The sequence below is a fragment of the Xiphophorus maculatus genome, chromosome 8 (genome assembly GCF_002775205.1).
Source record: "Xiphophorus maculatus strain JP 163 A chromosome 8, X_maculatus-5.0-male, whole genome shotgun sequence".
Lineage (NCBI taxonomy): Eukaryota > Metazoa > Chordata > Actinopteri > Cyprinodontiformes > Poeciliidae > Xiphophorus > Xiphophorus maculatus.
Window position 1 is genome coordinate 27147546 of NC_036450.1, and position 12959 is coordinate 27160504.

The 12959-nt window shown below is 39.4% G+C and overlaps 1 protein-coding gene across 1 annotated transcript; it reads right to left on the minus strand.

The window, feature by feature from the left end:
- Positions 1 to 2183: 2183 nt before the first annotated feature.
- purg (purine rich element binding protein G) lies at positions 2184 to 11961 on the minus strand. Its single transcript, XM_023338696.1, has one exon. It carries the CDS (start codon positions 11696 to 11698, stop codon positions 10661 to 10663), a length of 1038 nt encoding a protein of 345 aa, XP_023194464.1. The 5' UTR covers positions 11699 to 11961; the 3' UTR covers positions 2184 to 10660.
- Between the last annotated feature and the right edge of the window lie 998 nt (positions 11962 to 12959).

Genomic DNA, 12959 nt, shown 5'->3' on the forward strand with positions numbered 1-12959 from the left:
GACCTACGATTTCATCAAACATCACTGGTTGTTAGAACCCGGGCATCCAGGTGCTGCTTCTGGATGTCCACTTGTCAACAGTAACACAGCAGCATCAGGCCTTCTGGGAGCCGTTTTACTGGGTTGATCTGATGAACTTCAATGCTACTCAGTCCTATTCATGCTGCCAATACACATCAGATGATTTGCTGCACCACAGTGTTTTTAGTGCATGCTTGTCTTAAAGCAATATGAAATTAAGTGCAACATTCATTCGAACCACCATTAAATTTTTGTCTTCTACACCAAATTACTTTTGTATCAGATAGTGATTCATGTGTCACACACACCATGTTTTGCAGAGAATGTGTGTCTCATTGAATGCTATCTTAAGCATTGAGTACTGGATTGAGTAATTTACTGTAAGTTTAACAACAAGTCTATGAACGATTGTAAGCATATTGCCATCATGTTTTTGAGGTTGGTGGTGTTACCAAGTGGGAAAAATCTTCTGCGGTTTGGATCCAGACTAGATAAGCTCTCAGTTTTTGCCCTTGGGTAAATCTGAGCTGTTTTATGAGGACAGATTTTAAAGGAGAATTATCTATGTTATTATCTTTTTCTATCAAGAGGATAACCCCACATGAAAACAGGAACTAAGGTTTATAAAGCGAAACGGTAACTAAAGTCTACAACACCACACAATACATGCTTACTTAAAGTACAATAAAACTGCAGTTTCAAAACAGTCAGGAATGTAGAGGCCTTGTCAAAAATCATATGGATTCAAATCACTATTACTACATAGCATTTATAATCTAATGAATCCAAACTAAAGATGATCAATTTTGTAGCTCATGTGGTTTATGCCTTCATTTGGTTAATAATGTTTTCATGCATTTCCAATGTGTTGTAAATTGCCATGATTTGATTTATATGCCCTGATGCTCACAGTAAACACTGAAAATTGAGATGGAGGTCAGCAGTGGAAAAAAAACAGAATAAGACAGATACTTGTGCAGCAAAGCTGTACTTACCATTCCATTTACCAAGCATGATTATTCTTATTTTGAAAAGATAATTCTAACTTACTGATTGTGTCTTTGTGGAAGATAACAAGTCCAGGTAAGATGTTCTCAGTCGCAATCAGGTGGTCGGAGTTTCTCTGTAAGCCATTTTTCAAATATTATTTTCAGCTTAACTTAGCCAGGTCATATTTGGCTTAAAATGTCTTAAAAGTAATATTTCTCTGTAGGTGTTTTTGATGTTAAAATGGAGCTTGTTGTGGAACAGTGTTTAGCATGTTGGCTGTTGGTCTTTGTCACAGTCTCTAGGGATCTACTCACAACCGCTGGACCTTTGAAGGTCTTCCTCACTTCTCTCTGGCCATTTCCTGTTTGACAACTGTGAATAAAGATCACTATAGCTACAAAAGAATCCATCCGTTCATTCATCTGTGCTGACTGGTCTCCAACATTTCTTTAATGTTGTGGTCAACTAGAAGTCCAGCTGGAAAAAACTGTAAGCTGTAGCTTATAGTAGTTTATTTGCACTGAATGTGAATAAATTTAAAACTGGTCTGATTTGGACTGACTTTAAATTAGTTAGATATTCTCGGCTCATAAAAATACAACATCTTGCACTTTCCACCTCAAGTTTTACCTATGATACCATTTATGTAGAGTAATAAAATAGAGTAGAAATAGCCTTTATTTTCTGCCAGTAGAGAAATTTAGTTAAGAAAATTTGCAAAACTTTAATGGGAAGTAATTCATTCAACTGGAAAACTAATAACCAACAGATAATGACATTAAACTCCTTATGTGAATACAGTGCACTATGAATTTGTATGAAGTCATTCAAATACAAATATATGTCCTAAAAATGCTAATTTCTCATATTAAAAGTAACTTTTGAAAACAACAAACTTAAAGAAGGTATTAAGCATAATTTCAGTGAAGCTGAGTTTGTGAGGTAAGAAAATATTCTTATTCTGAGATGATTTGATTGGCCATTCTAATGAGAAATTGATGCAGCAAAACAATAAAAATTGTTTTCTTTCCCTTTCGCTCAGTTCTGAATAATTGATGAATAATAGCATCAAAATCTTCCTTTAAACACACAAACAAATGAAAACCTTCTTCAACATTGCAGTTGGCACAGCTCACAGCAAAAGCATGAAGTACACACAACAGATGCACACAGTAGTGTGGCACCAGTAGCGATAATGCTGGATACCGTTTAATTACTGAGAAACAGAAAGGGAGCACTGATTAGTACAGCTAACAAATGTACACATTTTCTTCTTTCAAACAAGTTACATCAATAATCAACACAAAGGTTTCCAAGCTCAAACATGTTTTACTTTTTAAAGACTGCAATGTTTGTAGTTCAGTAACTGTGCTACATAAAAATTGTGTTTTGATCACACGACCTGAAGGATGGAAAGTACAAAATGATGTCATCAGATTGTCTATGGATCTTATTCATCTATAATTAGACCTGATGGATTTTGGCACTTCATAACTGGGTGGCCCAACAGTTTGAGGGCCTCTTGGTTTACAGTACTTACTAACGTTCAGTGACTCAGACTGATCGAGCTAATCCTGGTTCTGATTTTGCTAAGAACGGGAGGAAGTTTGGAATGGCAGTTAGAGGCAGACCTTGTTTAAGCAATCCTAGAAGTTAGTTACCCCTTACTATGGATATAGGTGGTTCTAGTTAGAGGCCAACGGGAGCCAGTGACCCTGGAGAATTGGTTCTGGCCCCTGTAATGATCTCTGTACTGAGATACAATACTAGATCAATGTCTTATGATATGTGTTACCGTAACCAGAATGTATTGGTTCCTTGGACCAACTTTTCATATGCCATATCAGGGGTCTGCAACCTACAGCTCCAGAGCCAAAAGTGCTATTAAATACTGCCCTAATTTATTTATTTTTTGGCCCCACCATAGTTTCCCTGGTTAATTTAGCCTAGAATTGCCACTGCTATATGTTTCAAAAATACTATGCATATGAATAAGATTTGAAATACCTGCCTTCAATGGCTTTCAGTAAAGAGGCTCAGATAAACAAAAATCTGTACAACACAAACGTTCTCTGCTTAGGTAAAATACCTGCCTACAGAGTAAGAGGACTATGAACACATGTTGGAAGGATAAGAAGCAGAGAAAACACTGGGTGTTTGCAGAGAACTTTGACACATTGTCAGAAGTCCGACTGTAAGCCAGTGTTGAAGGGTTGTTGCACTTTAAGAGACAGTTGGATTTTTCCAATCCTTGGAACATCTTTGGGAAGCAGCACTACTTGAGGACAGCAGTAGGACATGTTCTCTTTTTTCCATCCTTTAATAGATCCTCTGTGCATGCATTTGGCTGGGGTCCATAGAAGCACCATTATTACATAGCACCATTTTTCATAGTTATCCTTTTACACTGGTACCCAACCACTAGCATGCATACACTCTAAAATCATGTTCTTAGATAACATTTCTAAATGTAGCATTGATTAAAATGTCACAAGGCAAGTAATGACTATTCATACAGTACTTTACATGTAAATTTGAACTGAATACAGTACACATTAAAGAAAGTGCTAGAGTACAACATTTCCTTGTTTCAGAAGTCTTAGTTTACAGAACTACAAAACACACCAGTGTCTTACATTTATCTAAATGTATACCTTTTCATCTTTTCTTTATTTTTCTTAGTTGCTTTTTTAAAGAAGGCCAAACATCAACATCTCTACATTTTCCAGTTTACAACCAGATGCATAATACAACAGGACAAGCAGAATGTCTTCTTCAGTACGCCTATGTTCACATCACTCTGCACAACCGCACATGAACACAAACACTTCGTCAGGTTAAAGTTTTCCTTTAAATAAATCTGCATTTTCCTTCTAGATGTGACAAATGGCACATATATTGATTAGAGCTCCTTTTTTATTTTGCCTTTGGCTATTTTAAATTTGTTTCAGTCAGCTAAAAATAAAAAGCACAAAATGAAAGTGAGCAGAGATGAATTCAAAAGGACCTTTAAGGCAACAAAACTAGAAAATATCAGATCAGCAGTTCAGGGTTCAGAATCCTGTAGCCATCCATGTCATGTTCACTGAAAACAAGAACCAGATGGTTACAGGGACATTTTTAATCTTTAGATAGATTACAGAATTTGACTTCTGGTACTTGCACTGTTGTTATTTATTTAGAAAGCTTATAAGGGGAAGTGCCTTTGATTAAAATATGAATAATAAATGTGAATAATAAGACTTTATAAATATATAAAATTTTGTCTGTTGTATTTAGAGACTGATAAGTAGGATGGATCACATACATGAGTCTTAGGAGTTTTGGCCAGAGTTGAACCTTCAGCTGTGATATCAGTGTTAGCCCTAGACATGCACACGGTTTGGTTTAATAAACTTCTTTCAAATTTAGAATCTAGGTTTTTGCGTATTCTTCCCATTGTTAAAAACCAACAGATCTAAAGACAGGCTGACCAAGACCTGCTCTGTTTGAGCAACAAATATTTCTAAAAAGTTAGGTCTCTAACTTTTTGGGTCTCTCTTTTAAGTGATGTAAAAAAAAAAAAAAACATTTTACAGGAACATATTTTCACATTCCCTTCTTCAGTCATTTAATTCAATATTTTCAGTTGACTCCAAACACATTCTTTTTATTCCATGAACTAGGATTGTGCTGTATATGCTGTAGAACAGGATACATCAACTCAGACTAACATATGTCTTAATTAGCTGTATACATTTCAGATTAAGTGCAATTCTCTTGTTTATAATCAAACAATCTACAAATTGTTCAAAACTGAAAACAATACCTTATTTTAAACTAATCAGCCACAACATTACGGCCAATAGCCTAACATTGAGGTGTTGTTTTTTTTTTCAATCTAAAGGCATCTGATCTTTTTGGACTCAGTCTCAGTCTCTTGTCTTCAGTGAATCTGTGGTAAATATTTAAAGTCGTAGAAGCTAAAAGTCATGGGTGTTCAGGCTTATCTCCTCAAACTTGTTTTCCTTAAACCAACCATGTTCCATTTCTTCATAGAGATGTTATACTGCTGAAAGAGACCACTCCCATTATGAAACACTTCTTTTAAAGTGTACTCAATCTACAACTAAAGTCCCTTTTACAAAATAATTGAAGTCAAGGACTGAGCATTTTCTGGTTTGAGTTTTGAAAGGACCAAGGAGGCAAGAAGGGCTGCTGGCTTATGAGCTGCAAAATGATATAGTGATAAAAGTTTAAACCAGCTTCACAGGGTCAAGTTGTGATGGAAGGGTCAGTGCCCTCACCCAATCAATGGACTGTGCAGTGTAACACCATATCTGTACTGTACCATTTTCCTATAGACCTACAACTGAAGACTGCCCAGGAACAGTGCTGTATGGGTCGGTTGTATGGGCCGCTTTTACAATGGAAACAGACAAAATAGCATACTGAACCCCACCGACCCGCGCCATACCCTTCATTGGAAATAAGGCGTTAGAAATAACACAGTATACCTCTTATTTATTGTAACCTTTGGTATGTGAGATGTCTGAAACAGATGGAGTTCTCTATGTCGACCATAGAGTTCTGCTTCAGTCCTGTGGTTCTGAGGGTGGCTTTATTTCTGAAAGCTTACATCAGCTCTAGATGTGCCTGCTAGTTTAACTAGCCCCCCTTAATTGGTTCAACTGGTCCTTTGAAATCTTTAAGACTTCGCAGGTTGTGTGTGGGCTGAATTTATCTGCAGGTTGACACTTTCAGGCACAACCTTAATAAAGAAGCAGAATATCATGGGGGGAGGGGTGCAGCTTACAGTCGATGTGATCAGTGATTGTCAATTTAGGCTAATATTAGAATTACAAGCATTAGAATGACAAGCAATATTAGAATTCTGCCAGAAATAATTTCACCAAAAGTACAGATTTTCTTTAAAGTGTTTTCTATAGAACTCATTTTACCAAACTGATGACTGTCCTGCCTTTACAGGACTTTACTACTGATGTGATCCCCTATTACTCAGAAGTCGGATTTTCAAAAGTCTGACTGGACCATTTGCAGAGCAACCATCGTTCACTATCTACTATGGCTACACTCATATAGAATGTAGTGAAAGTTGCTAGATTACAGTTGTCAAACCTTCATTTCCAGATCCAACTTCGGAGAAAATGAAATCACAGGATAAATTGATTTTACTGTATAAATACGGTAAAATTCTGTGAACCACAGCTGCCGGTATTTTACCGTAAATTAGAGACGTTTATTTTTTTACAGTGTACACTTCATATCCCTTATATTAAACTTTAGCTTAGACAAGAATTATTTTGGGGAAAATTCATTTCTAATTTCTAAAATAGATTGTGCTTTGATTTATACAAAGTATGATATATCTCGTATGTCTCTGTGTAAAAAAGTAAAACAAGTTACTGAAAATAAGTTGACAGTCTTCACCAGACCCTCCTAAAAGGGCAGCAAACATTAAATATTCCTCAGTTTTTATTGACTAAAGGGGTCAACAGGAACTAGCCCAATAAAATAACTTAATCTTTAAAATGAAAAGTGCCTATTAGTTTGTTATGTACCTGAATGAACTACATCAGAAGATATTTTGCACAGTAGACATTTTTGATTGGTCTGAACATGTGAGCCTAACCATCAACATGGCTCTGTTCCATCCACAATACTTGATCCAGAGCAGATTTACTGACAGTGGTTTCATACCACCAGTTCTTTTTGTTTCCATCAGAGCTCCGACACTGACTCCAACAACTACTGGGCCCAGTGGAAAAGAGAATGTTTTTCAGCAGCCAAGGTGGGTTCATGGAAACCAACAAGCAAACAAAATTATGTTCCAAAGCACTGAGGTAATTCTGCATTTACTCTGGTTCATCTAACAGCAAAGCTCAGTGTTTCTTTTCTCTCTCTGTTTAACCTCTTCCTACATGTAATATAATGAGATCATAGCACTGCATAGAGCTACTTTAGCAGTCAGCCAGGTTTTTAACACCAGTTGGCCCTCCATTTAATCAAAATTGTTGGGTTGTATCAATATTCCCAGCTGATACTGATTTTAAAAAAGGGGGTTGAGACATCCTGCCTAAGTTCTATTTGCGTTGCTGCTTCCTTCAGAAATGTCTGTCTGGACTTTAAGTGCAACATCTTTTACAATTTACATGCTCCAATTTGGAAAGAAAATCTACTGGAAAGCTCCAAAGTCAGAATGCTGATGTTTTTGAAGAATTTCACAATCCAAAATTTACTGGAAGAGTTGCTTTCAGTGATGTAATGATGTGGCTCTAAAGAAGGTCTCTGGCTATCAAGTAGGTTCTTTGCCATGTTTTTTTTATAGAAGCTGGTAAGACTTGACTCCAGCTCCAGCTCCAGCACTGGGTTAGTGTGTGTGGTGAAAAACCTTAGAAGTGTTTCAATAACAAAACACAGAGTAAGACCACACAGAACAAGTTGATCTAATGCACTAAATTAAAAAGAGCTTAATGTTATGACAAAACCACATTCATTTTTACCTTCTGCCAAACGTCCTTCACCTCATTTTAAAAGTTAAGTGTTTTTTTTTAGATTCCTTGTTTAAATTATAAGATGCTGGACTGTGGAAAATTAGAGAGCTAAAAAGATTCTTCCTTTACTTTAGATGTAAAGAAAAGATTTACTCACTCTACACTATAGTGATATAGTATATTTTCATGATATATATTATATCATGAAAATATATACTATATATACTATATCATGAAAATGTCCAGCAACCAAATACATTTACACAGGAAACACAATGTGAACAGTAGAATACATAATCCACTGCAGCATGAAGAGCATAAACTCATTAGCCACATTATTAGATAGACCTGTTTGAATGCTTGAAACACAAGTCATGAATGAGCCAGTCACATGGCAGTAACTCATTGAATTTTAGATGCTATTAAAATGACTTGCTGAAGATCAAAGAGGGCACCAGGATGGGGAAGAAAGGAGAGGGACATGCTGTTGGTGACAGACTGGTCTGAGTATTACCAACCAGTTTACTGGGATTTTCCCACCATCTCTTGTGTTTACAAAAAATTGTCAGGGAACAAAAAGTAATATTCAGTGAGCAGCAATTGCATGGATGAAAATACCTTCCTGGTAAGGAAGATAAGCAAGCGACAAAAGTTCAAATGCCCACTCAGTAGGTGAGGCATCTTCCCCAAGGACACAACGACTGAGATAGACGGAGCAGGGATTCGAACAGGCAACAAACAGATTACAAGATGAACTCCTAGTACTAGCAAGATATATCTAATAATGTGACTGATGAGGGGTTTTTTGAGGTACAACAAATTTGTAAATTTGTGTCCTCATGATGCAAGAGACTGAATGTATTCAGGTAGATGGAAAATAAAAAGTAATATTTTTTTCTGTCTAATCCAGCGCTAGCCTCCTTTCCACTACTGCTACTTCAATTATCGTGTAAAAAAACTGACTAATGTAAATTCACCTTGATTAAACCAGAATCAGAATAATTAGATCAAAATAAAACATGTCTTCTTGTTCGCAGTGTGTGGGCTGTTCAATGCAGTAGCCATCAGTCTGCATCGCCACTCTACACACATCTTCCACATGACAAGAAGAACTTATTCAGTCTGAGCATTCCTGTGTGTGTGAAGCATCAGTCGAACATTGAATGGCCACACACAGGGATGTGACCTAAAAATGCTTGTAAAATCCAATAAGGAGAGGCTTTGAGGGTAAAATAAAACAGAGTTGTAATTAAAGGTGTCACTGCACCAGGTGGCATGGAGTCTCTTATACTAATTATTTGCAGTCTGGACATTAGAAGTGGAAGCAGATTACCTAAAAAAAATCCTTCCTCTATCATGCATCATTTTCATCTTTTAAATGAATGAACCATGCCTAAATATGCCTTCAGCAGAAACGTGTGGCTTCCCTTTTGTTTTCCAGGGCTGTTTTTACATTTGCTTCCAGTTGATCATGTTTGTGTGCCTAACAGAAGACATGTAGAAAAACTGCAGAATTCACATCTGAACAGACAATATGTAGCTGCTTGGGCTACGTCTTTTTGTGCCATCTCTCATGACATTTTTAAGTTTAAAGTTGTGTTTTTTGAATCCACATTCAGCTAAGTAATTCCTTCTTTCACAGTTTTATGCTTCATGGCAAAAAAATGTCTCAAATATCAATATGCATGGATTTAGCCTTGCCCAACGACACCCAAAGTTGGATCCGACTAGCATCATCCAAAGACGTTCCATAAACTAACTGCAAGAAACCTACTCAAGCCTCACAGTTATAGATTTGTTTTGCCTCCTTTAAGTCTTGTTTGCTCTTTCAGCAACAACTGCACTGATAGTTTGGCTCATTAAAAACCACACTCTGGACCGCTCACAAGTTCAGTTCTCTTTCTGAAACTGACTAGTGGTGCAACTCTAAGCACCAATGGATTTTACGTGTAGCAGGGTATGACATCTGGTCAGTGATTCTGCACTCGATAGACTGCTTTGCAGGTTTGCATCACTGCAAAAGTTGTCTCTAAACTGACCCAGAACTTGCCAATGTGAAGATTTAACATCTACTGTGCAGTTTTGGTATCTTTTGATGGATCCTAAACTGCCAGTGCACATAGCAGCAATGAACTGCTGCTATGTCTGCATGTCTGCATGCACACATGAATCCTTGTATGTTGGAACTGTTCTGGTGTTGAACTCTGCTTTTAATAATCTGGAGAACACAACACACCCTGCAATTCTCGAGTGCACATGAGAAGACAAAGACCAGATCATGTCTTCACTGATAACAGTACGTAAGAATACCGGAACATAACTGGATCTAAGGAGAAACACAAGGCTGGATCTAAGGAGAAACACAAGGTCAAAGCCAGGATTCTGTTGTCCATGTACACTTGAACAGTAAACTGAAGGACTAAACTCTACATCAGAAAACAAAACAAGTCACAACACCAGCATAACCATTTCACTGGCAGCATGCATCGGCACACCAATGTTTCTCTTGCCTAGTTGTTGTGACAGTTATAAATATATTATTCCATTGGATCAACACCTACAGCTCACTACAACATACTTTTCCCCAGGTCAGTGAGGCTGTAAGCATTGACTGGTATTTATTGCACTTATGGGACTACCTACGGCCACAACCATCAGGATATCCCAACAACCCAGCAAATTTCTCAGGCAACTCACCTCAACTTTTAATCTGACTCAAATATAGATATTCATCCTATGTTTATAATGACCCTTTTGATTTGTTGCAGTTTGCACTTCTCTGCACTTCTGCTTGCCACAAAAATATTAGGTAATATTTAGGGTGCCAACATTAACAATGGTCAACTCTAAAGCTCATCTATTACCAGCAATACCACATCACTGTAACTTTTTTTGATTAATAACCATCTGTACAGTGCATTGTTAAATTTAAAAGGCAAATGTGGGTTAAAGTCCACAGAGCCCCAAATCATTCCCAGGCTGCTCCTGGTTAAAGTGCATCAGCAGCAGTAGATGAATCAGGTGTTGCTATAAGGCTATGAATGGATCACTTCTTGGCAGGGTAGATGTTTACCAGCCCTTGGTAAATCAGCCTACTTGTGGAGACAGTACATGGCATGTGGAAGTTTGGGCCATGTGTCTGGAGGGTGCAGAGGTCAGTCCTCCTGCTCTATGCTGTCCTGTCGATCTTCTGTCCTCTTCTCCTTGTGGCATGAGAAGATCCTCCGCATTTCCTCCTCATACCTGATGAAGTTTTCTCCGAACCGAGCCCAGGCTTTCAACGGGACCGTGATGGTGTTCCTGTATGGCTGGCGCACTTCACTTATTTTTAAGAAAACCCCGTAGCGGTTTGAGCCCACATCGAAGTAAAAGCGTTTGTTGTCCACTCGGAAGGACGCTGCCTCCGGTAGCTCGGGGTTATCGAGGCGAGTCCTGGAGCCCAGTCGGCCATGCTCGTCCACCTCTTCATCTCCATAGTCCTCAATGAGCTGGGACAGGGCGTCTCTGAACTCGATGAGCCCCTGTGCGGGCAGAACGATGGTCTGCTCGATGCCCTGGCCATAGTAGCCCATGGAGCCGTGGCCTTTGCTGACGGTCTGTCGTATGCGGAGGAACCTACCTCTCTGGTTCTCCTTGAGGTCCAGAAAGTACTTCCTGTTGTCTCTCTCAATGAACTCGCTCTTGAGAACTCGGTGGGCATGATCATCGGAGCCTACCGAGCCGGTGGGAGATGCATGCTGCTCCCGCGCTTTTCTGCGAGCATCATGTCCGCGGCCCTGCCCGTTGCTGCCGTGTTCCTCTGCCAGCTGGGGAGTCTGGGCCAGGCTCCCCCGCAGTCCGATTCGGGCGTAATAATCGATGAAATCTCCCAGGCAGTATCGCAGAGCCGGAGCCATTGACATGGACAGGGTCAGCTTGCTCTTCCTGATGTTATCATGACGCCCTCTCCCGATCCACACCTCGGCTATCTTCAGAAAGCGACCGCGCACACTCTGCTTCACGTCCAGATAGAAGCGTTTCTTCTGGATGTCAACCCGTTTTGAGGCCAGTTCCTGAATGTCACTTCCCTGCTGCGCTGCTCCAGCCTGGATGTACTGCTGGGGATACGCGTGTCTGGACAGAGAATCGGACGGGATCTTACCCCTGCTTCTTTCCGTTCCCCTGCAGCACCCATCAGCCATCATCATCATCATTTATATTCCAGCAGCAGCAGCCTGCACAGGAAAAAGCGACCTCTCCATTCCCAACATATAGGCTACAGCTGGCTGGAAGAGCACAGGTTCACCTGAAAATGGCTGCGTGCTTTAAAGCTATCAACTCATCCAGTCAGAGTCCAGAATAAACACCATGTATCCGGTCTCCGATGCGGACTGCTTCCATGTTTCATCAGCGATTTGTGCCGCAGCCTCTCGTTAACACAGGGAACCGGGAACAGCCGACCTGCTATACAGGAATGAACTCGATGAACCCGTTCACCCCCCGCCCCTCCCGTCCTGAGAAGCCCTCCGTTAAAGAGACGCGACGTCAGCAGTGACTGAAGGCTGCATTCACTGCAGCTCTTCTCCACTGCGCGGATTTATGGCGGCGTAATGCGGGATCCACCGACTCCTGCCCTCCATTCAGGCGAACATCATGTTCCTGAAGAGAACATGTGAAGCAGGAGGCTGATTTTCTTCCTCTGCGACAAGAGACATTATTCTTCAGAAAAATCCCATCATCATCATCATCATCATCATCATCATCATCATCATCATCATCATTTCACAGTCCTCCTGATGGCAGAATTATTTCAATCATAAAGACATATTTATAAAAAAAAATAGCCATGGTCAAAAGACATTAATTGACTGCAAATTGGTTTACTAGCTTGTAAGACTGACTTGCCGTTTCTTCTCCAATGGGTTAACATAATCAGCACTGAAAATGTAACTTTTATAAAACAAAATAGGTTTTTTTTAACATATTTGTTAAAACTGTCACTGTGTTATGAGAGATGAGACAGATAATTTGAAAAAAAAAGTCAAGCTCCTCTGCTTGGTCGCAGTGCTAACTACAGAAATGACTTGATCAGAAACAGCCAATCAATCAGAGCCAGGAAGAGGGTCTGTCCATGAGGCTAGTGTATGAGCTGCTCACACCCTCTTCTTGCTCTCTGCTACATTACAGCTTCTCCCCATCAGCATCTGCCAGGAATGAAGGTCAAACAGCTAAAGAGAGAACTTTAAAATTTCTTGTGGCTGAGTTCTTTGTTCACCACAACAGTTCAGCGCATTCACTTTACAACACACAAGGCTCCAACCCACCATTTCATCATCTGTTGCTTCCTTCCATTACACAAGATAAATGAATACTTTATTAATCCCGAAAGAAAATTGTGTGGCAGACCATCGCTCCCACTTATACAAACAATAAGCACCAAAGACCCAACAGATAAAAACACTTGAGTATTAAGAA

Bases quoted from the DNA above. Each gene is read 5' to 3' on its own strand.
- purg (XM_023338696.1), bottom strand. From the start codon at position 11,698: ATGATGATGATGATGGCTGATGGGTGCTGCAGGGGAACGGAAAGAAGC.